This window comes from Amphiprion ocellaris, chromosome 17, assembly GCF_022539595.1.
Source record: "Amphiprion ocellaris isolate individual 3 ecotype Okinawa chromosome 17, ASM2253959v1, whole genome shotgun sequence".
Lineage (NCBI taxonomy): Eukaryota > Metazoa > Chordata > Actinopteri > Pomacentridae > Amphiprion > Amphiprion ocellaris.
Window position 1 is genome coordinate 10,392,067 of NC_072782.1, and position 25,167 is coordinate 10,417,233.

General features: G+C 38.8%; 1 protein-coding gene and 1 long non-coding RNA gene across 2 annotated transcripts in view; one reads left to right on the forward strand and one right to left on the reverse strand.

The window, feature by feature from the left end:
- The window catches only part of LOC111578237 (astrotactin-2), a 398,862-nt gene extending 382,537 nt beyond the window's left edge, over positions 1-16,325 (reverse strand). Inside the window, exon 1 of the mRNA XM_055019355.1 lies at positions 16,143-16,325. Coding sequence (XP_054875330.1) covers positions 16,143-16,311 — 169 coding nt within the window. The 5' untranslated portion in view covers positions 16,312-16,325. The remainder of the gene's footprint in view (positions 1-16,142) is intronic.
- Positions 16,326-16,582: 257 nt separating this feature from the next.
- The window catches only part of LOC129350962 (uncharacterized), a 182,859-nt gene continuing 174,274 nt past the window's right edge, over positions 16,583-25,167 (forward strand). Inside the window, exon 1 of the long non-coding RNA XR_008604563.1 lies at positions 16,583-16,740. This is a non-coding gene — a long non-coding RNA (uncharacterized LOC129350962). The remainder of the gene's footprint in view (positions 16,741-25,167) is intronic.

Consider the following 25,167-nt stretch of genomic DNA (forward strand, 5'->3'; position numbering starts at 1 on the left):
ACATAGCTAAACATAATAGGTTTTATTTGTCATTTAAAAATCATGTAAAAATAAAAAAAAGCATGCTTTAGTCCTATTGTTAAATTGAATTTCAACTCATAACCCTTTTCTAGCAGAAGAATATAATCATCACATTACGCCTTATTCACAAAACCCGTAGAAAGCATTGTGTTTTGAAAAGAGGTGTAAAAATGATGCTGATGACTGTTAGGGTAATCAGAGCACTCGATAGCCAAAATTGAATATAATTAAAGCACGGCGCGGATGATTAAATGTGCAGTAAACACAAGGAATTAAAGAGTTTATATTTCGGTGCATTGTGCAAAATGGGAGAGGTGTCACTTTCTTCCAGAGCAAATTGGTAAAACAGCAGCATGCAGTGCCACTGGGAACGTTTAGCGTCAAGGTTGACCATGGTTTGCACACTGTCCACTGTGCTGAATCAAGCCAACAGCTTGTTATGCCTTGGATACCTGCATGTCTACCTTCTTTCAACTCATGCTAGTGAGTGCATATGAAAAATGATCAATATTGTATAGATTATTTTAATGTAAGTACAATTTCACAGCATTACACACTGAAAACTATTGATCTGTGGAATATCAATATGTTCCAATGTGCGAACGTAAATAGCTGATGTCATCTGTTCTTGGCGTTGTATTTGGAGAACTGTGTCTACAAACTTGCCACTCTGCATGTCCAAAACAAGAATATTAGATCCCTCTCGAGAGTAGCTGCTCTGAATTTTCCATTCCATTACCAAACTGTCAGTACATCACGGTGGGAGAGTACTGCTTTTAAAGAAGATGAGAGGAGCCTGCTATGAAAGGCAGACTGACCCTGGTCCCTCGCTCTGGGAGTCACCAGACCCTGACAACAGCTAGCCACAAAGTACTTCACACACATAGACCATCCAACATGCAGGTCAGTTTAAACTAGGCTTTTTTATTTGTGTCTAAACTGAGGTTGATTCTTATCTTCCCCTCATTTCTGCTGCTCTGCTTTCACACCTGTTTGTTGTTCCAGTTGGTAGTATTTCCCTGTAATGCTTTCATTCATAAAAGTTGCATCAAAGTTCAGCTATATGCCCATGTTTGTTTACTACAACATATTCAATCCTATTTGTAAAGGCACCCAAACACACATCTTGTAAATTTGGCAAAGCAAATAATAAAACAGATGTGGTCTTGGAAAAAATGGTGTAATTATGCTATACGTGATAATGTTTGCTTGCATTATGAGTCAAAAGATTTGGTGCCACCACGATTTATTGACCAACCAACAATTCTCAGTTTATCTTCTATCTTGTGTACCTTGTAGCAGCTTAACTTTTAATCCAGACAGACACAGAGAGAAAAATTATTCAAGCAAAAATGCAAATTTTATTTTAAAATATCGATGCTGATTGTATTTTATTCATTTATTTATTTTTTTACATTGAGTTATGCTTTATATATTAAAACCCCTTTGCTAAATGTTAAACATTATGCACTATTAATATCAAACATTGGTCCAAAATAGACAAATGCAGTTAGAACAGTTTTAGCCAATACCCACATCTGGAGGACTACTTCATAAAAAGTACTGAAGTTACTTCATGCACACAAAAAAAAATTGCTAAAAGTTAAATGAAAAACTGACAGCAAATTCTACAACATCTCCGAAAACAACCCTGACCTGCACTAACCAAAATTCTTATGCCTCGAAAGATAAGCTTTAAACCCAAAGGACTGGCTGAAAGTGATGCAACTGGGAGGTAAGCATGGAAAATAAAACTTTTTAACACCGGTTCATCAAATCAGTCTGATAGCAGGTGATATTAAAGTGACCAAAATAAATATAGAGCTGCTTTGGTCCATAATCCTGCCAACAAGCAACTCAGCTGTTGTTCTGTGTCGTGGTAACTTTTTTTCTGTTTTTATGGTATACTTAGTGACATTTTTTTTTACATTTCTATGTAGACTGTCCGAAACCAGTAATTCCTGCACAGTAGCAATTACAGCTACATGTAAATATCTAAAAACTACAGAATTGTGCATTGTTTTTTTTTTTTTTTCGTTTTTTTTACATTTAGGTATTGCCAAAAAGCCTCATTGGCAATGAATGTCAAAGATGGTGCCATATGACCATAGCTGTACATATATATTAAAAAATGATAAAAGAGAGATATAAGAAATGCTATAAAATTGCTATTATAAGCTTTATCAGAATCAAAATCTCCAGTTCTATGCTGTTTCCCAGTCTTTGTGAACTGAGCTTTAACCATCGCTTACTGACCCTACACACAGAGGTAAAATTGTCCCTTTATGTAATTCTGACATGTTCATTTTATCTGAGGAAGTAGATTTCATTCTGTGTGACAAGAAGCCTGATCAAGCAGATGTCTTGATGGATTAGAAGAGGCTTGTTTAATTTGGCTATCTTGCAGACATATTCAGTGAAGCAAACAAGATGGGCAGAACAATGAAGAATAGTTCACGAAAAGCATTACCGACCATGAATATACTTCAAACCTTATTTGGAATAACTGAATTTGGGTCAAGTCTATACATACATCCTTTTTCTGAAGACACCAAGAAAAAACTCCTCATGTTATAGTCAAAACAGAAGTGAGCGGCGGGAGTTTAAAGAGCCCATCTTATGCTTTTTGGCCTTCTTTTTCTACTTTCCCTTAGTGTGTTATATAGAGTAGCTTTAGTAAGTAAGCAAAAGGTCTGCAGAGTTACAAAGACCAAATTCCACACCAAAGGGTGTTATTCTTCCACAGAAAATCACTACTCCTTCGATGCCTGAAACGCCTTGTTTGAAGCCCAAGTTTTTTTTTCCTCCATAACCTATCAACATCACCGTCCAATACATACGCCCACCCAGTGGCTAGCATAGCGCGCCCTCAAACAAAGCAGGAGCAGATGATATTTCCTTAGAGCTGTTTCTGCTAGGGCAATGTCCCTCACTGATCTGGGTTCTGGTACATAACCAGTGGGTTGCAGCAATGTACATTATAAGGAAAACACTGTTGTTGATTTTTTTTTTTTTAAACATTAAAGCATATACACATTTTTTAGTAAATGTTCAACCTGTAAACGTGCACAATATGAGCTCTTTAAAAATCAATAATTCAATAAACTGATTTGTGGTATATAACAAGGATCTTTCTGTGACTAAACCTTTGAGTCCTTTCCTTTATTTTTCTACTTAATATACTGAGAACTCAGTGTACATGTTCAGTCTATAAAAAAAATATTTGCAGAAGACAAGTATTCAAGAAGTAGCTCTATGGAAGATTTGTTTCCTTTCAAAAGATATTATTTGCACTACAATTAACCTACAAGCCTACAAAGACAAATTACGTAGAGAGAAAACATCTCCATAAAATTGGAATGAGTATGTCACACAGAGAGAAAGAAGACATCACATGCAAATTCATATTCAAAACCTCAGGAAGCTTCGGTATAGGAGCTCCAGTATCCTTCTAGTCATGCTGAGTACATGATCAGAAAATATTGAGGTACAACAGTGCATTTGCCGCTTCTTGTTGGAAGAGAGACCAGAATCCTTCTATAGGTTGGATAACTAAAAAGCAGGTGGGAAACTAGTATGAGAAATGAGTGAAGAAAACAAATGTGCAGAATTGTCACATTTCCTAATATTATCAAACCTAATCAGTCAACAGGATTTATTAATTTCTTTAATGAGTGTGGATGTCACAACCTCTATCACCACGATTAGTCAAATTACATGGTGCTACTGATCAGCCAAATATGGTTAATCACGCTTTCATTTCATTTTTAAACATTTCGTCATAATAGATGAGGTAGTTTTCATCTAGCCGGCCTACAAAACCATATTTTCTGATTTGTATTTTGCTAAAAGAACCTTAGGAAAACACTGCTATTTTACTCAGTTATTAAACCAAACCTTTAATTGTACTGTTATGTATGATTCTCTTGCGGGCCTAAACACCCACACCATACGTTGGTTCAGTCAAAACCTACTATTATTAGATATTTGTTTTGCATAAAGCTGTGAGTGACTGTGTAACTTGTGTGTTTAAACATTTGTCAGGTCTGGACTTTACTTGTGGTTAATCGCATATAGCGAGTTATTTCTAGGACTGAGACTTGCAGGGGTGGGCGAATACAGGTTTGAAAAACTGGACCTGTTCAGCAGTCAGATAGATATGCAGCAGGAAACAATTTGATAAAACCAAATTAGAGTGGATGCATTACATTCATCTAACACCCTTTAGTTCTTAAATTTAGTACTTCACATCACTATCATAACATCAGCTGTACCCGTATAAAAATGTACAAGTTTTTAAAATGTATGCAATGTTTTCTCCAAAACCAAATTCTCAGAACTACACATTCCTCTGGAATCCCAGAAACAGCCTTTAATGGCACTTTAGGTGGCATTACAACATCATTCAGATATTTAAACCATCCTTGAACAAATGCTAATACTGCTGGACATAATTATCTAAACATCATAGATCCCAGGAGGTAATCAGCATGATTGTCTTCCAGTCTTTGCTTTTGATGAAAAATCTGATCTATTAGAAATTCAAAGATAAAGAAAAACAATCACTAAAGCACAACACATCTATTTGATTACTGAGTAAAAGGCTCCACTGAAGCTAACAGAAATCTGTTTCATCAGGTTTTTTCAGATATTTGCAGACAGACATGTGGACTTCTTTGACAGATGTAACACATTAGACCAGTCGGGATGAGCAAGCAGAATAGGCAGTAGAAGAGGGACACCATGCTGGAGTGAGTTTCACTGGACTGTTTATCTTTATTGGATTCTGTTCTGGATGGCAGACCAAAGTGAGCTCTTGTGTGTGACAAACAAGTGATCTGAAACTCTCTTCAAAGCTTAACAGAACGAGACCGAAATCTGACAAACTTGAAAGCAAAAATGCTGATTAAAAACCTCACTTATTACAGCCATTCTCTCGTGTATCTCATTATCGACAGATTGTTGCGTTGAACTGTCCCTCGCTGTAGGTTTAGAAGATTCATGGATGTTACATTATCAAGACAAGGTAAAAGTCTATCAATGCATTTTTATAGCTGTTTTTACCTCTTTTTATGTTAAGCAGAAAAACACTTTATAGGACTTTTATAAGACACTTTGTAAGATTATAGTCTTATGAAGAATGCTCACTTGTCAGCTGTATATTCAGGTGAATAGAAGATGTTAAGGATATGAAGATGTATTCTGCCCTGTGAATACTGCCATGTGGTGGTTAGATCTCCAAAAGTCTTTGATTTAAACTCTGAATTTGTCTGGTGACTGTCTCAGATTTTGTGAGTGAGTTCACTTTATGCCTGCTTGTAAGAATCTGCAGTCAAATGTTTATCTTTGCCTACTCTCTGACATTGATCCAGGACATTTTTTCCCTGCTGATCTGGGTGTATTAGCTGTTGCAAATCCCATCTCCAACATAGGAAATGCAACCTGGCACAGGATAAAGGTACTGCCCTTACATTTATAGGTAATGCTGCTGTCCGACTTGTCCTCGGTGCTGGGTTTGTTTTTGATCATTCAGTACTATGATTTAAAATTACTTAAAGTTAACGTTGCTATTTTATGTATTGCACATTAGATACATGAGGTTCATTTCAGGTTAATTAGATGTAAAAAGTGGCACGTCTGCAGCCTCTAACCTGCGATGTTATACGGTAGCATTTAACTAATGCCTGGTGAAGCTATTTAATGAGATAAAACAAAACAAATTACCTCCATAGTCATTCTCCTCAGATAAGATGTAACCTCACCACCACCAACAGCACATTTAGGGTTGTGAGTGTGCAAATCTTTGACAGCAGGGAGGTGTGAGGCCCCTTGGCCCCAGTAGCAGCAAGCTGTTCAAGTGCTTAGTGCGGTGTTTTAAAAGGGCTGACAATGCATGCAAATCATCTTGAGTGTCCGGGATGTTAATGCGCCTGAATCACCGGAGAGCTCTGTTCTGCCAAACTGAACTTTAACCAGTGCTATACCTGTAATCACAGGGTTTACTCCCTGGCTGTCTCATTGGAGGAGAAATTAAATGCCTTGTGGGCCTCAACAGTTAGATTGAATGTTTGTGTTGTTACCACTGAGCACACACTGTCAATCACGACAGATTGCCCAAGGTGGAAGGGCAGATTAGGAGACAGTTTACAGGTTTAAATCAGCTTCTTGTCAGAAGCCAGGAATTTCTGGATTAGTCTGGGGCTTTTTTTTAAAAATACGTTTCTTCAGCCATTTATTTAAAAGTGTCTTATCCCTTGATTAGCAAACTTTCCAAAGGGAGGATGGTTGTAATTCTAAGCGGAAACGGATTGTTGCTAAAAATACTAAAAGAACTTTCTGGCAAATGTAATGGGCACTTGTGTGAGCGAAAATGTCACACTTTAAGCATCTGGAATAGACCTAACACCCCAGTGGCCTAGTCTCTGTCAAACCAACAAGATACAAACGTGGCAGGTATGAGATTGATTAAAGTGTGGTGTTAGCATGCTGAGTGCTGGGATTTTTTTTCCCTCCTGCCTTTCTCTATCAAGTTCTAGTCAATATCACCTTGGGGATGCAGGGGTGTGGAGGTGGGGTATGTGAAGTATTTGGTTGATATATGACTGGCCTGCATCATTTGTGACTGCCTTATCACTCAATCACTCAGCAAGATGGAGATGCACAGGCAGACTGTTTTAATGACCCCAACCTCAGCTTGAGTCAGGAGCCTGGCAAGTAATCTCAGCACTGCTATAGTTCACATAACACATCTCTGCTATACATCTGCTCCTGTTTTAATGTGTTTTCCCTGCGATAGGTGATGTGAATTTCAAGATCAAATGCGAGGTCTACTGTATCTAAAGTGGAAATTCATTTTCTTTTGACAGTTTCTCTAATTCCTATTCAAAGAAAATGTGAATTGTCTATCTGTTCGCGGCCCGAGATCATTTGCGAGCTATAGTAGCCTCTCTGTGTGCATAAGTGATTGAGGCTGGTCCAGAGTCTTCACATGTCAAGATTAATTCCAAAGTGTATGCCAATCAGGTGCACCAAGCCTTATCCCCAATGCAGTTTTGACCCTCCAAATAGATATATCTCTGTGTGTGTGTGTCTAAGCAATTTTGCAGTTTGCTCAGTATTTTTTTTTGTCCATAATTGCCTCCTGTCAAAATGTCTGAGGGAACTGATTGCAGGAAATAGGACAGGACATGTGCGCCCCTCATTAACCCATCAGTTGGTGTAGCAGATGTGGCAGATTGAAAGATAGGGTAACATGGGCTGATATCAGCTCTATAGTTGTGCCTTTATTTTTTCCTACAGTCTATAATTATCATTTTTTTAAAAATAGGAGTTAAACGATGTGTTGAGAAGATACTTTCCTTGAATTATGTGTCGTTTGCAAAGTGAAACTGTCAACTTGCAGTAGAAGCTAGTATACGGCGTAACACTGAAAGACTGGGTGATGTATGTTAAACTTGGATTCTAATGACAATTTCTCTATCTGTTCAGGACTGGAACATACTTGCACATTTTGAATTAGAGGCAGGGTACACCTTGGACTCTTTGTTTGTCTGACATAAAGCTAGAACATTTGGACAGGTATATACTGTGCCAGACCAGAGATGAGCCACAGAAAATGTACCAACTTCGTACAGAAATGTCGCAGCCACCAAGATCCCCTCACTGTGAGGTTCAAATTCCAGCCGCTGAACCACTGTGATGTCCACATTCAACTGTAAAAGGCTCTATGAACAGCAGTGCACCCTAAATGAATCCAAGCAGATATAAGATTCAGTGGGATCACATCAAAACTACATGGGGTATACAGAAGAGAGCCCAGAGGGTACGTATCACTGAGATGTGAGATATACATAATGCACAAGGCAGAGATGCCATCTCTCAAGTATGGTAATATGACAGTGGAACAGGAGGTGGGGGAGGCAGCAATACACTACAGCCGGAGTAAGCAGTCAGAGCAGTAGACGTATATGCAGCATAAATGATCACAGGAGTGAGAGTGTAAGCTTGTTAGATTATTAGGGCTGTCTTACTGACTTGTTTGAATGTGACTGGTGATTGTAAGAGTCAGCTAGTACTTACCAGCTAATGGTGTGCATGACTTCAGCGCACCGCCTGAACTCACACAATTTCAATCAGATGCGTCAAAGGATTTAGGAATCATTTATTGCCCCAAACGAGATGCAATTGCGCTTGGCATTAGGGGCTTTGTGCTTACGTGTGCCCTCTCAATGAAAGCAAGCAGCATGCAAGATTAGGAGGGGCGCATATTAAACCCCCCCAAATCACAATATTGATCCCCATTTAATCCTTGCGTAGGCAGAAGAAACATCCCCCAAAACAACAGATCCAACTATTATCCGTGTAACTCGATGAGAATCCATTGTGCATTTCTTACATTTCTCTGCATGATAATGCATGTTTAGCTATAAGACAATAAGCATGTGGATAACTACCTGGTGATTTTCTATCCCCTCACTGGGCAAATTATGTATTTTGTTGATCCTCACAGAAAAATAAAAACATAATAAACCTCATTTTCTGTGGGTAGTTGCTGTTATGTCACCTATCTGCAGTGTTCAGGAAAAAAACAATCCCCCATGCATATAAAAACAAATCAAATACATTTTAAATATCCTCTCCAAATACGCCCCTTGTGCTTTGGCTAATCCGACTTTTTGGCCTTCTGGAGCTGGTCATGCTAGCCAAGCTTGAATGGCCTCCTTCTTCTGCTTTGACAGTCTTCCTCACTGCTGGAGTCCATTCTGTAGGGTTTGAAAAAAATGCCCAAAAGGCACCAACCTCTACCTACAAATGGTGAAAGTTTGCTTCGAGGTGAAAGTTAAAATCATTTTTGGACAGACACGCTTTCAGTGAGTACACTGCAGTACGTTACACGGCACCTTCTTCACCATCTGATCCAAGTCATTACCAGGTGGTGATCAATTGACAGCTCAGCCCCTCTTTTCACCCAGGACATAACACCTCAAGTCTAATGAGACAGCTACAAAGTCAGTCATTGATCTTTGGCCCAAAGTGCTCTGCTACTGCCAAATGAGCCCATTTGAGAGTTAGGAAGAGTGGCACAGCTGATTCTGTGTTTATGCAGATCAGCGGCACAGTGTGATCTTTAGTGCACATTTTGTCCGCATTTCTGCCTCCTCAGTCCGTTTCTAATCGCCAGCGCAAAGAACAGTTTTTGTGACAGCAGTGTGAGGGCGAATAAACAGTTCTGTCTAGCTCACGCTGCAGCCACGTCTTAATCTTTGGGTTTTTTTGGGCTCTAAATTCTACTCATCTTGTGTTTGGATTACAGTAACTCTCGGAGCTCTCGGGTTCCAGTGGCCCCACAACACAACCATACTACCTGATTAAAGTAAGACAATTTTGCTAGCTCATTTAAGACATACTAAATTAGATCCTGTGTCACACTGAGAGACAATTAACTACACGGTGATGACTTTGGTCATCATAAATTTGGATATTTTATATTTAGACTGACATTATTAGTACACTGAATCCGTAATAGCAGAGCAATGTCAGAGATTAACCTGTTGTGTTCATTGCAAATTACTCTATGTGTAAACAAAACACTAAATCGTATGAGTATAAATCATGTCCTGCAGGGAAATGTACAGAAATATCTAGGGAGACAAGGCTGCTTACATTTGTGCTATGATGTTACGGTGCACTTTTGTGACACTTTGCATACATTATTATTATAATCATTATTATTATTATTATTATTATTATTATTATTATTATTATTATTATTATTATTATTATTATTATTATTATTGTTGTTGTTGAAAATATTAACACAATCATGGTATTCAACTTATTTGAATGCACCAGTCAAGCCTTTTTTTTAACAAAATGTCATTTTTTGACAAATGTGTTGGGACTGTTAGGGCAAAAATTCTGATAATATACAAAAGAACAAGCAATCATGACACATAACATGACATTATTAAGCGCTTAAGACCACATAGGGTTCAGGCCACATTGTCGGTTACTCATTCTGTTTCATAACCAAACATACACAGCGACACAACGTACAGTGACAGAACAGAGGGAGACAGACACTCCTCCACAGTCTTGATAGAACTGAGTCCAAAGCTTTGTTAGTCAATGAGTCAGACATCATGGGTGCATGGGCTCAAAAACAAACACACACTAAAACCAAAGCCCCTCAGATATCCAAGCCAGCCAACATCATTCGCCTAAAAGAACCGGGCTTGTTTGTGAACAAACAATAGCAATATGTAATCTAAAATGCAGGGGTTTAGAGTTGTGCACAGGGTGTCACAGCTTGTTGCAACAGATTACTGTTTGATTCATTTATTTTCAGACAACAGAAACCGAAGTGACGGTGGAATTATTGAAAGTATCAAAGCATGGTTTGCACAAAGATGTAAAACCATTAAACCCAGGTACCAGTTACTGATTTGGCCTTGTTCATTTTTATTTTCAACACTTCTTTTTTTAACAAGTGTCTGCACAACCAGTCTCGAGGCTACAACAACTGACAGTCTGACAAGCGAGTTTTTGTAAACAGACAGACTGCAGATATACATATATATCCCTCCCGCCTCCTTAATGGATATATCAGTGTTTATTTTACTATGTAAAGCTCGTGCAAGACAGCCCTAGAATTAACAGATTTACCTTACACATTTAAAATACAGCCAAGTCCTAAGACAGGATATTGATGTGTTAAAGCAGAGAATCAATATGCTACAGTATCCCTTCTTCACAAATCCCTTCTCACCTCTCCTGAGCAGATGGCTTGTAAAAGAAAAAAAAAATATGCCAACCAGTAATCATATGTGCAATAAATGGTGCTGGTTATGTTCCTGTGGAGAGACTACAGATGGCATGGTGATAGTCTTGCCTCAGAGTGCATGTGCACAGTTTTAGACACACCCTTCATACTACCCCAGTGGGGACTTTTAGCATAGAGCATGTCACTACCTATTACAAAGGCAACTATCCAAAAGACCAGTAAATCAGACTGGAAATGACTTTCATGGGGATCTCATTTTATTGGCCTTCGTCAGGCCAGATGCTAACCAACAAGTATAGCTAATCATTTGTGGTTTATATTAAAAATAAAAGCTATGAATTTATCTTTGTTTATTCTGACAGTCAAATACTACATTGTGCAGATATCTTCCTATTTGCACACACTTGTATTGCAATACACAATGAATAGAAACGTGAAACTACTGCATGATCACCAGCATGGTTGTGCTTCTCTATTTTTTTTCTCTTTACACTAAAACTATTCTGAGCTGCTTTCGCTATAGGAGGCCCACATTTTCTAAGAACAATGGTAAAATGTGTCACTTTGCAGCATGAAACACAACAAATGGTAGCTGCATCTGGCTGAAAATCTGTTTACAACCGCCTCTTTAAAGCCCACCTTGTTGTGCTGTGTAATTTAGACTGATTTGCGAGTCACAGTTAACTGGAGGAAGGAAGGAAGCAGCTGCGGATAGCTATGGATAGCTCTCTAAAAGTGGGGAAGTTCGACTGATACAGATTTCTGGGATGAGATTGTGCTATTTTCTAAGCAGCTTTCACATTTCTGTAAATATTACCATTAATCAACATAAATTGTAATTAAAATTAGACACAAGTGACTTAACAACCACTTTCCTAAGTGAGGCATTAATTTAACATTTATATATTAAATCAGGATGCAGTACTATTCATTTACACTGGCACTAAATGGGGCATAGCATTAGTTTCGGCAGAGCACTGAAGTTGCGCTTGCATTAGCTGATTAGCATCAGCTGTTTCATTCATGCTTCAATATCACTGGCTCATTCTTCAGCTGCCTGGCTGTGGCTAGCATTCCTATTCGTGTATATTTACAGTGCAACACCTGATGCCCACATGCCAAAAGCCTCCATTGCACAAGGCCTTTCACATTAAAACCACATTCTGCTCTTCCTCTACACCCTTTCATTAACATCGCTGCTGTGTGGGTGAATGCATGTACTTGTCAGCTGCCTTCTATGGAAAAACCTCCATGATAGCAAGGTGAACAGGAGGACAACTGCTGCCTGTAACTGGAAAGCTCATCACATCATCACCATCTGGTGCTGTTATGCTACGTTATGGAAATCTATGGACTGTCCTATGTCATCTGCTAGTCAATGTTACTTAAGGGTAGGACCTTGATCCATGACTTTTTTTTCTACTTCTACTAACAACAATCACACATTGCAAGCGTCCATGTAAGATTTGATATTGCATTCACAGGAGTAAAATTCTTTTGAATTCCAAAGCTGTGTCTCTCTCCTGCAAGCTACAAGCGTGTGACACTAAAACATCAACTCACAACAAGCTGCAGCCACATTTTCTCACACTTCTGCATTTGGATTAAAAAAAGCTTAACAGGCCTCGAGTCATGTCTACACACAAGGCGAAACGTGAGCAGCACTTTAGCAGAGCAGCAGTCCGGGTGCTGTATGTGTCTGCACAGGAAGTGTTTTGGGAGCGCTCGAAGCCCAATTTACAGGTCTTATAGCTCAAGTAAAAATCCAAGCTGTTACACTGCCTGTATAGACAGCTGGATTGATTGAAATAGGGAATGTGTCCAATCAGATGCACTTGAGATGGACGACTGCAAAATGCTGCTGGAACACTTTGTGCAGACACACCATTTGTCAGATTTGGTAACTCGCACAGTTAACCTTATTCAAGTATGTTCTATTGTAGGTTTCAGAGTCTGACAGTGCTGCCACTCATTATCACGAGATGTAAAATGCTACAAAAAAAAAAAATCTGCTTAATAATAACCGGTAAGAAGTAATATATAGTGTTCTGAGATCACTTCAATTTGAATGTTCCACTTCTCATGTTGTGATGTACAATAAAGTTTCCATACAACTTTGACACGCATTTGGAAGTGAATTTCAGTGACTTTCTAATTAAAACTATTTCTACATTATGCTGTTTACTTGCAAACACATGTCTCCACAGCAAGAATTTCATCTTGTTTCTGAAAATACCTCTTTCCACATTAAAAAAATGCCAAAAACCTGTCACTGCATGCAAGCCGGCGTCCAAAAACTGTACACTCACCCATTTCCTCTGTGGCTTTCTTGCCATTTGAATACAATGTTTATTGCACGCAGATCACAGTTTCAGTGAGAAAGAAGTTTTGTATGTTACAGATTGGTCACAGATCAGCAGGAAGTCTACTTTTATGAGCAACCAACAAGTATAAAGTCAGCAAAGCATTTGGCTCGTTTCAGATGAACTGTGTCTCGCCTGGAAAGCAGACGAGAGCAGGCGGCAGCAGCGGGGGGGCGGTGTTAAAAGTTGGTTATCAAGTCGGAAAGTTTCCAGCAGCCTTGAGTCTGTACAGCAGGTCACAGAAACACTAACATCCTGTTAGATTCGATTCTGATTTCTGCACTCTCCAACGGTTTTAGTCATGGCAGAGTGTATAAAATGTTAGACAGGCGATGTGTAATCTTTGGTCATGGTTCAACCCTCATATAGATGTATGTACATAAGCAGACCTGTCCCTATCAAACTATACAAAAAACTAGACGCATAAAGAAATAGTTAGATACAATAGAAAGTATTATAAGACAGTTGTTTTCATAACTGATATGTCAGAACTTTAGACCATCAGGGCATCACATCACACTAAGCAGAGTGTTTTTGCGCTGTTAAATATTTAAAGAATTAAATCAATTCGATGTTAATACACAAGAGATGAGAACTGTGTAGCGTACCAAGGAGCAAATTTATTGCTGGATGCCTTCCAGACCGACCACATGCAAAATCCAAAGACCTTTTCTCACAGCTGTAAGCTTGGTAGGAGACCTTTGAGAAGACAGCTAATCCTAAAGTTTCAAACAAATTGGACTGCTGCACCAAGCACTAGGTAGGAAACAGGTCCTTTTTTTTTTTTTTTTTTTTTTTTACAACAAACAGGTACTTTTAAAACACTGATAATAAATCTATGAACAAACTAAAATGCATTATTGATTTTTGTGACAAATTATTCAATCACAGAAAATTAAGAGTTACAGTAGTCACTGGAAACTCAAGACCGCCATGGTATGCTGTACATTGTCTGTATAAGGGTACGGAAAATTGTATTCATACCTGTACACACGATTATATAAAGATCCTACCAAATATCATATTGTTGAGCCATCTATACCTATATTGTGTGGCAAACATGGGTGATCAATTCTCTATGGGCCTGACTCAAACAAGCCCATTGTTGTTGTTAATGTGTTTCTTTCTTCCTATTCTTCCCATTTAAGTTCGAGAAAACAATGAACTTTCAAATTACTGCCACCTACGCCAATATGACAGTGTTGGTAAAAAAGCTCAATTTTCCCTGTACATGCTAAAAAATTAAAAGGTTCAATTTCCAGGGATAAAAAAAAATGCTATTAGTTGCATGGAACGCTAAAACGGAAAAAAGAGAAGATGTATTTATATATTTACTCAGCATAATGTGCCCATGCTCTAACTGTTGAGGAGTTCCCAGGCATTTAGGCCTCTAGCGGGTTGTTCACACTCGAGTGCTATATGAAGGCTGCTGTAACCACATATGACTCATCAAGGCCACATGACTGTCATGAGAGTAGTCATAGCCATATGAGGTGAAGTGCGAATTAGTGTGAATACTTTCAAAGCAAAGTCAGACCGCCGCTGCAAGTAGTTCATAAATGCTGCTGCAGGCCCTTTCTTCTGTTCATGGATGATTGTCCATGTTTGACATAAGATTGTCTTGTTCAGTCCTCTTTCCAACTCTCTGTTTCATCATTACCTGTCATCTCTCTCTTCCTTTCTTACGCCGTTTCACACTTCCGGAGAAGAGATGAGACAAGTGAGTTCTAGGCTGGACAAGACTTTCTGATGTCATTCAGTATGAGGGACAGCAACCCACCTCTGAGGCTGGGTGAAATTATCTAACATAAACATGACAATGAAGCTCGACCTGATCATTAAAAAAATCCATCAAAGTGGATATGTTTTGATTGTTTGGACAGTGCAATAACTAGTGATCACATAAGTCATAATTGATTATATCTGGTCACTTCTGCACACATTAAATATGCCATTGCTCCCACCTCTCAGCAAGGTGGAGAAGCATGTGGTTTTCACCCAGCCAATCAGTGAAGATCACCCTACGTTACAGCACACTACATCGTGGCATTTGACCAATCAGCAGAGGCCCAGAACGTATCAAACTTTCTCTTTTCTCCAAAGTTGGAAAAAGACAGACTTGCAGCTCGGTCCTCTTCCAGATTTGCGAACGAAACATCACAAGTAAGCATTGTTAGTTGACGAAACCCACATGTTTTACGGTTGAGTAGTTGTGCTAAGTGACAATATATACATTTGTTGGAATTTTTTTTTTTTAACCACTAATAGGCAAGGAACTATATATGGTAACTTCACTGACCTTGAATTTCAACATGAAAATTAAAATTTTGAAAAATTTCACAAAGTAAAACAAAAGTCTTATGTCTTCTAATAACACTCTAGGGTTGAAATTTGGACTTTCAAAGTATTTCAATGACATGGGACAGATATTTAACATTCAGTAGTACACAGTAGTACAAAAACATCTTGCATGTAACGTTTTATTGATTAAGATTTGTAATAGCAAAATGTATATGTAAATGTCATCTACTGGCTTGAATGACAAAAATGTCATTGCTTTAACGGACTGAATAACCCAACAGTGTTGATTGTCTGAAAGGGCTTTAGATGTATTTAAGTTGATCTAAGAGTAAAATTTTGATGTCATTGAGTGACTCTTGTTAAGCATTTCCTGAAGTGAATAAAAAAAAAATACAAACAAAAACCTTTAGGGAATCCAAAATCAGCAAGCTTGAATACTGCTATCAAGAGTGCATAACAATTCAATCTGTTCAGACAGGCAGGAAGTCAGCTAGTCACATGGCCCCTTTTCTGTCCAATGGTTTAGTCCAGCCCACCCACTTGGCGTGCTTATTCATCCTGCTTCTCCACCTGCTCCAACAGCCTCCACAAATCACTGCTGCTGTTCATCTACTCTCCAGAGATCTCTCAGCACAGCAGCTTATAAAACGCAGTATTTGGAGATTTGTTCTTACCTTCCGAACCTGATGATGTCCAGGCGGGCCGATCCATCTTCAACTGGGAATGCATGCTGACACCAAAGTGAGACAGCCACATGAGGGCCTTCCATCCTCTTCTAACCGACTTAAAATCCAGTAAGAGCTTCTCAACAGTCATACGCAACCTCCAAATGGTGAAAGCCATCGAGAACGTTTGATTTGTTTGGCTACTTAAATTAATACTTTAAAAAAATCCACATCAAGAAATGTCTGGCGCTAAAGCTCCGCCCATTCTGTCGGTCCAGTGCATAGACTACTCCGATAATAACAAATTTAACCACCTAAATCCTGCTCCAGCTCCGAAAATCCAACCTCCGCTCGTCATGTCCACTCCAGTGTCACCTCTGAACATCAGGGACTCTTAATTCATGCTCAAAAATCAAAGTTTCCTCAGCCACTATCACCTGCCGTCCAGCTTCCGGGTACGAGGACGCTGTCTCCGCCCACTAGAGTGACGTCACATCCAAGCCACCTGAGCACCGAGACCATAGACTCCTGCAGCTCCGGCGCCCTCTGCTGGTGTGGGACTTCTCCTCCAGCGGCAGTTTGCTCCTCTTCAGCTGCATACTGTCAGGTAATTATCAATTTAGTTAAATTCTGTTGATTTAATCTGATAGCTATCATGTCTTTTGTAGTAATTAAAGTTGTTGAAAAGGGAAACTGTAATTTGCAGTTAGACTGACATGGCATGTGGTACAAATTTTTTTTTTTCATGCGTATTTAATTTGTAGGGTCATAACTTCAGTTTATAATGAGTCGAGTTAATCTCCATAATAATCAAAAATTTACACATTGTCAGTATTAAATGGTAAGGTTAATCTTCTCCTATACCTTATAATACTTATGTTTTAAATAAATCTAATAATATACTCAGCTAATTGTGTGTATGTAAATTGCATTTTCAAGTCCATTCTGAGGGAAACACATTGGAAATGTCCCTATTATTCACAGCAATGTCAACTACAGGTCAGCAAAATGAACCAGATTCACGAGAGAGGGATCACTATGAATTATCCCCAACTTCACTTATTTCAAAGTACAAAACACTTCACAATTTATAGTCTTCATAACATAAAGTATAGACTCAGGCCAAATTGTCCTGCCAGACTTTCAGATGTCCTGCAATAGAGCATCCTGATGAAAAACAAGTGCATCCTCTAAATTTAGGATGTGCATAAAGCTGTACTTTTTGTTAAATGAATCCATTGTGGATACAGTGGAGCTATCCATTAATGCAATCTAGCAGAACTTTGGATAAAAGGAAAATTCTGAGAGTGTAAAACAAGGTAATATAAGCTCATGCACTTTTTACTAAATGACATTTAACTGTTTCAAGTTGCCTCGCCTTGGGATAGTCCAATGTAGACGAAGCATTTTCCTGTGTCATATTGAACAGTTGTCTTATTAAGCCCTTTCAGGAATGTAAGAATGTAAGTAGTCACCCCAACCCTGATTGAAATAATAATAACCACCTCACTGTGGCACCATGACCCATACATATTCCCATAGCAAGAGAAGCATGCCTTAATGTCACAGCATAGCAGCAAAGAATCCCAACGCTGCTTTTTCAGTATGATCCATACCTGCCAGTCCAGACAGAATCACCCTGCCTCTGGCAAAACGACCTCCCTGAACATCTTTGCTATTCTCTGTTTTCTTATTCTTTGCATGTTTCTACAACAGGGACATCTGGCTTTTGGAAGGTCATAGCTAAAAAGTTGACTAAGCTTTTGCTGCAATTTCCCCTTGATAGCCTCCTACAATGTCTCAGAAGTCAAATCATTGCACAGTTTTGGAAGGCATCTTAAAACTCCCGAACTGTCTGATGGTTTATCTCGCACTTGCGGTTTGTGCACCTTGTGTCCATGTTTTTGAACAGTCTTGTTTGTCTCTTTTCTCTTTTATATCTCCTGTAAATTGTTTTGCCACGGCTACTTCCAAAGGTACCAAATGGATTTGTATCTCTTTTTTTTTTTGCCTGGTGTGATGGCCTTCAGCCTTGAGAAACTTTTGATAGGTGTGTCTTCAAACCCAGCACGAACTCATATTTAGTTCCTTTTGCTGAGTTAGAGATAAATTTGCCTCATTCCAATGACTCATGCTTTAAGAATCTGATATTTTATGCATAATATAGAATCTTTCCTTTGAAACTTTCTCTTAAAACTGCAGTTTAATATTGCTTTAAACCTCCTTATTTATTTCTGATTTACTATTTAATTCATGTTGTTGAGGCAGAGTTTGTGCTTATTATATTTAAGTTTAGATATAAAACTGCAGTCACATAATGCATAGTATATGTTTAAGTTTCTAATCAGAGAAAATAAAAAATCCAGACTGTCTCAGTCTGTAATCAATTAAGTTCAGCTTCTGTCTAATAACTTAAGTGCTTTCTTGTGTTTTTTCACATTGGCAGTTCAGTTGTGGAGGCAATGTCAGAGTACTTTCTTTGTGCAGCCATTTATTGTTTTATTACTATGGCTCGATCCATAATCATCTCGGTGTCTACAATTTTGCCGCTGGCAGTCTTACAATTATGCTCTGATGGTAAGACTGCCGCCTTAACGTCAGATTCTTGGTTCGAAAAGAAAACTAAGGACGTGACCTTTTGATATCAGAGCAAACAGTAAGACACACGAACAAGTAGCTATTAACAGTGACTGCATTGAGGTGGTAAATGAATGTAAATATCTTGGAGCAGTAATTGATGAAAAACTGTCATGGGATTTGAACACAGGTGTCGTTTACAGGAGAAAATTGCAGCGATTTTTCTTTGCATGAAAGCTTTAACAGTTTGGAGTGAACCAACAGACAACTTTTCGTTAATACTGCTTGTTTTTGAGAATAATATAATTTTCTTGCCTCAGTGCTCGATACTTTTCACTGTCTCTAGTTAATAAGAACAAACGTGATATGATTTTTACTAGGCCAAGGAATGCAGCGGAGTTATGTGATGGTTGACATATGTGAATCCATCTGTTAGAAGCATTACTCAAAAACGGACTAATGGATTTGGATGAAATTTTCAGGGAAAGTCAGATTTGACACAAATTTGATCTTAGCAGTTATGCAGCTTGTAGTCTGGATCCACAGATGTGTTAAAGATTTCTGTATCATTGCGAGATAGCATCCTGGCGTCACTGTAACTATGACAACAAGTGAACCCTACATCAGCTGCCTGCTACCGATCACAGGATTGCGATTCTATTACAAATCCACCACTGTGGACTTATCAGAACTTATCCGTCAGAAATCATACAAGAAACAATTGACTAATTTGTGGGAGTGTTTCCGAGTCCCATTAATTCTCATCCCCCGCTACATATTTAGGTCATGCAATTCAGTGTCTGTACATAACGTACACATGCATAACACACACCTGTGCTCAGTGCAACGTCATTTTGTTTGTGGGTACATCTATATTAAATGGCCATATTCTAGTTGCTGTGATTTCTGATCATCAGTAACTAAAAAACATGTTGCATTTCTACAAAAATAAGCTGCATTTCTGACAATGCCATATGGGGGAATGAACAGCCTTGGTGGAGTACTGTGCTCTCTGAGTGCTTTTCTTGTTTAATATGTCTTGCATGATTGCAGGTCAACACAGTATGACACTGTTTTGACAGTCCCAAATTGTGAGGAGAGTCCAGACAATCTTTGGTAATGTGTTGCATCCTGTCTTTGGTGAAAGTACGTTGTTACCATAAGGACCAAGCAGCAACTACTGCAGCTTCAAAGTGAACCCAGCAAGTGACAAAAACAGCAATTTCCCAAATGGCCACATTAGGCTGACTCTAAAAGTGAATTAATCCCAGAGACCACCATGTTAACATGTTTACAACCTGATACAAAGACCTTTCTCTCTCTGTAACTAATTCCCCTTTTCATGATAACTGTACAGGTTGTGATTTTTTTTTTTACATGATTCACCCTTTTAAATTATATTAAGGCTTGAAGTTATGCATAATTAAGGGTGCCACAAGTCCATGGCCTACTTCATCTCCACTCTACCTCTTGCTCATTTTTGGATTAGCCAGGTTGGTGGGCAGACTCACATTTGTTTGTCCCTAAATGTGCCATTTAGCACATTTGACGGCACATTTAATGACAAAACAAAGCTGAAACTGATAGGAATTGTGATTAGATTTGCTAGCTTTTGGTCATGTAATAATCACCAGTAATGTAACAGACCCAAAAGCACAACTCAAAGAGGTACAGACAAAATTCAAATCTAAGCTGAATCCATTCCGGGTAGGCAAGCAGCGCAGCAAAATGGATAAGACAAGAGGCAAATGAAGGGAAAGTAAACAAAATCAGAACCAGAAAACTATGGCATGAGTACATGAGACAATCTGGCAAGGAAGTGTTGAGAGCAACAGGTATATATACAGTATATTCACACAGTACAGTACTAAGGGATTTTCTAAATTATGCTTTTTACCCTCAAAGCAATGACAAACATCACATTTTGCTACTGCAATTGGGGAAAAAAGTGCATTATCAGTGTGGGAAATTTGTTTTCTTACACTCTCTTTATGTACCTTGAACTCAGCAGCTCCTTAAATGACTGATTAAATTGAGTGACATTTGAATATCGCGTGGGTGGAGATGAGCCCCTGGGAAATCATTAGCTCCTACACCATTCACGAGCTCTCCAGGGAGGATAGGATGACCCTTACAAGATGATAACACTGCCAAACATTATCCAGCCAGCAGCATGTAATGCGTTGCCTTAAATCAAGATCATTTAATTATGATGACCCAAGACCCTGGACATGCATAGTTATTTCCTGGAGTGACGGAAAAAAGGGAGCGTGCCACATACTGCGAGTTAGATGTTGAACCAAAGAACTGCATGTGGTGAATGATTTATTTATGTTCATGGAAAAATGGAGCCAAAATCAAGTCTTTATTTCACTTTTCTGAGCTCAGAGGTTGGGGCCATTATTCAAAAAAATGTTATGAAGCCTCTGAGCCTGTGTATGTATGTATAGAGGTGCTGTATCCAACCAAAGTGTTGCCTTTTGAATAAAGTTTGTGGCTTTTATTGAATGCATAGGATCGATCTGTTGAGGCAACTTAGTATTAGGTGGAATGTAGAGGAGAGAGTCGAGAAAACGGTTACTGATAACTGATCCCTGAATAGAGAGTTAGATATATGATTTATTCTCTTTCACGTCTAGTCTCTCAAAGCAGCCTTTTTACATTTTGAGGTACCTTTGACCACAGGAGATTACTACTTCTAAGAGTAGTGCTTGAGGTTGCACCACTTTTTCGTGTTTTTCTAGAGGGCCAGATTTGGCCCTTGAAGTTTCTTTGATGTGCTCCACTCGGGCAACCACAAGGTGAAACTCGAGGTCACACAAAGGAATTGGTGATTATAACACCAGCAAGTTAGAAAGAAGCTTTTCAAAGCCAGAGCTTTTGATATCCCGCCATGCATGGCTTTATTGTGCTGCTCCTGAGTTCTCCAGACTAATTGAAATGTAGCCTGTCTTGTCGAGAATGGTCAGTTACTTCTTAAATTTGTTATTGTTTTAAACGGGGGTGTTCCGTCATGCAGAGAATACTAAAAAATCTTGATTGACCGGAGAAATTCAGAGACGCACTATAACGAGCACACATCCAATTCACAGAGCAAAACAGAACTGTCAGTTTCACTGTTATTGCACATTCTGGTGTTTTGTGAAACCCAAACAACACGGGAGGCAAATCTATAAATAATGTGCGAAAAATACAGATTAGTTGGGAGCCTGTTTACTTGATTTCGCTCAGTTCGTTTGATAAAGCTTTCAGTCTATGCCAGAAATATTTGTTTGCCTCTCACTGCTGGCATCAAAGCAACAACCCTTATCATCATGTCATACATTCACTGTCATTATTCATTCACATAACTGACAGCTTGCCATTTCATTTCTATAATAATGGGAAGGGCATAAACAGACTACTTCATAGTGTCACAAATCTTTACCAAAGCGCTGTTTCTCCCTTTGCTGCTTACTGACCAGCAGCAAGGGACAAACAAATGCATTAATTATCTGTAAATAGTGTGAAGAATACTTTGAGTGAAAACAAAAATATATGCTTAACTAACGGATCATGTAGAACCCACGTTCTGGAGAAACGTGTTCCCATTGTCTGCTTTTGACTAATACGGTCCACATGGTGCCATAGTTGGTAACAGTTGGGAAGGCAGAATGGAAATACGACAGCAGGACAGTTGTGGGAGGTTGTGTGGAGGACGGTTTCCTCTGAATAAGCCACTGTGAGATTTGTTCAAAAGGTGCCACATTCGAAAGTGTGATACTACTGACTGGACTGCTTGATCTCAGTGTGTCAAAATGCAGACAGCGTTCAGTTTTGAACAGACTCTACTGGCATTTCAATTAGTCGTTTCCAAGGTCAGACATTCCTCCTTTTTTAACACTTAGATTCAGCAGAAACTATCTGAAAATACAACACTTTAAGGGAATATTGCTTTCACAAAAACAAGCAAAAACGTCCTCACACATCCAGCAGATATGACACAAATGTGTATCTGTACTGTTAGTAATTGTCCTGTTCCTTATAGCTCTGTTTGTCGTCTTCACCAACTTTTAAAAGAAATATCTGTCTTTTAAGCTTCACTTTGGTGCTTAGCAGGCGGAAATATGTATTTTTCTTAGCTTTTTCAGCTTGCCAGAAACTATAATAAACAATAACATGCAGTATTAAGTCAAGGCATTTATTAAAATGTCCATACCAGAGATAGTTTCCAACCCAAAGCTTTCTGTGAATACAACAAAAAAGTTCCAGAAAACAAGCAAAGAAACTAGATTCAGATTTGTTTTGTAGAAAACATTGTAAATTTACAGACTGAGTTATGCAGCTCAGTGAATAATGCTAATAATCACTGCTACGCTGCTATTTAGACACAAACAGAGCGTTTTGTACCATGGGAAAGCACAAATGCCCTGTTTACGCTCCGTTTGGACATCAAATACTGACATCAGAGGCAACAAAACAATAAGGACACTCTAAGAACCGTTGTCTCAAGCTACAGTCTGAGGTTGGCCTACAGGGAAACTTCAGCAGTGTGACAAAAAAAAAAAATGTTCTGTTGCCCTTGTTTTATGGTACCACATTAAAGACAGTCTTTATACATATCTATTGCACTTTATTAGTTTGAAAAAGTATAGTTATAAGGGTTAAACTCTCGTAAACAGGCTACTATATTTTGCTGGACTGGATCATTTATTGTACAATGCAAGCATGAAAATGAGGGAAATTTCCAAAAATGTGAAGTCACAACAATTTGTATTGCATGACAGCAGAAATAATCTCATTGTCACAACACTTCACTGCAGGTATGATGCATATACTGAGTAAAACACAAGCACATTTTTATGGCCGCGTCATTAAATATAGATCATTTTTCTGTGTTTTGTATCACTTTTTGTCTGTCTCTATCTGCCTGCGTGTATGTCATCCCCCTCCATCCCCCAGTCAACTCGCGCTTGTCTGTCTGTCTGTCAGACCTTTTGTATTTCCGTCTGGTGTCTCTTTGTGTGTCTGCCGCTTTCGTCCATCTGCCTATATCCGTCTGTCTGTATGACACAGTCTGTCAGCTGGTCAGTGCTTTAATGGCGGTCCCTGTCACATCAGTCTTGGTTTAAGTTATTGGGTCCCTCTTCTTCTGTCAACTGGTTGCTGTCATCACAAACTGCCTTCTGGGAATCTTGACCCTCTTCTTGACCTGTCTTTCAACGGCTCACGCGGCTGAACCTTATCTGAGGACAGCTGTGACATCTGATGGTTGTGTTCTTAAAAATGTAGTTATTTCACTGAATTGTGATGAAGGCCAATTGTCAGTAAGAAAGAGAAAAGAAAAATGCATCATCTCAAAGGAAGATGGACTCTTAGTATGGTAAAAAAAAAAAAATAAACATGTCTCTGAGATCTGAAATGACTGGGCAGCTTCTTTTAGCCACATCTTTGCACATAAATGTTTTCATCATTATAATTGGTGGAAACGTACCAAAATCTACCTGTTTGAACTCATAGATCCTTTTCATGTCTCTGTTGCTTCCCTGAGTTACTTTCATTATGCACTGCTCAGCCAAAACCAGCCCAGCCAGACATCCAACCGCCCTAAAAATGTACAGTTTCAGTCTGATTATGGCAGTAATGTTCAAAGACGAAGAATAGATAATGTTACAGCATGTGTTGTCCGCAACAGCTTGCATGTGTGAAGCCCCCCCCCCCCTTTTTTTTTCCTTCAAATGATTAACTCTCTTTATACCCATCTGAAGTCAGCAGGTATGTTCCATCTGCAGTCTGTAATTTCAGCGGTGCACATTATGCATGCTACTTCCACTGTGGTCAACTTAATTAAATCTTGCACAACCACCACCAGGTTATTGCAAAACAATCACACAAACGTCTGCCACTGATTGGTTTGGATTCATTATTCTGTACAGCATCGCATGCAGTTAAATCTGCAGGAGTGCGGAATATCCTCAGGACACACTGGAAGTACACACAGTTACACTTTTTTGTTCCAGGGTGAAAACATTTGCAGTTAGAACAATTTAAAGCTCTTTTTGCAGTGCTGCATAACGGATCTCCCTCAAGACACTCATTTTCTCACAAACGTGTAACATAACACTGGATTAGCGAGGTGCCAAAGTCGAGTGTAACATCTACTTTGTTCCGGCAGGATATTTAAAAAAAAAAAAAAAGTGTGCAGAGGAAGGGCATTTTAGATCAAGTGGAAAAAACAGAAATAACACATTAGCTGTGATTAACAACGTGAAGCAAAATTATGCTTGAGGAGTGGTTCCATCCGCAGTTTGACAGTTGTGGCATCCGTGTCACATTTAGCCGCTCAAACATAAATGAACAGAATCTTAATTGCTTACTTAATGAACTTTATTTAACCTGTAATCTGATGAGCCAAAATACACCATCATTCGTGAATATTGTGCTTTCTTGTGAGACTCAATTTCACAGTTTTTTTTAC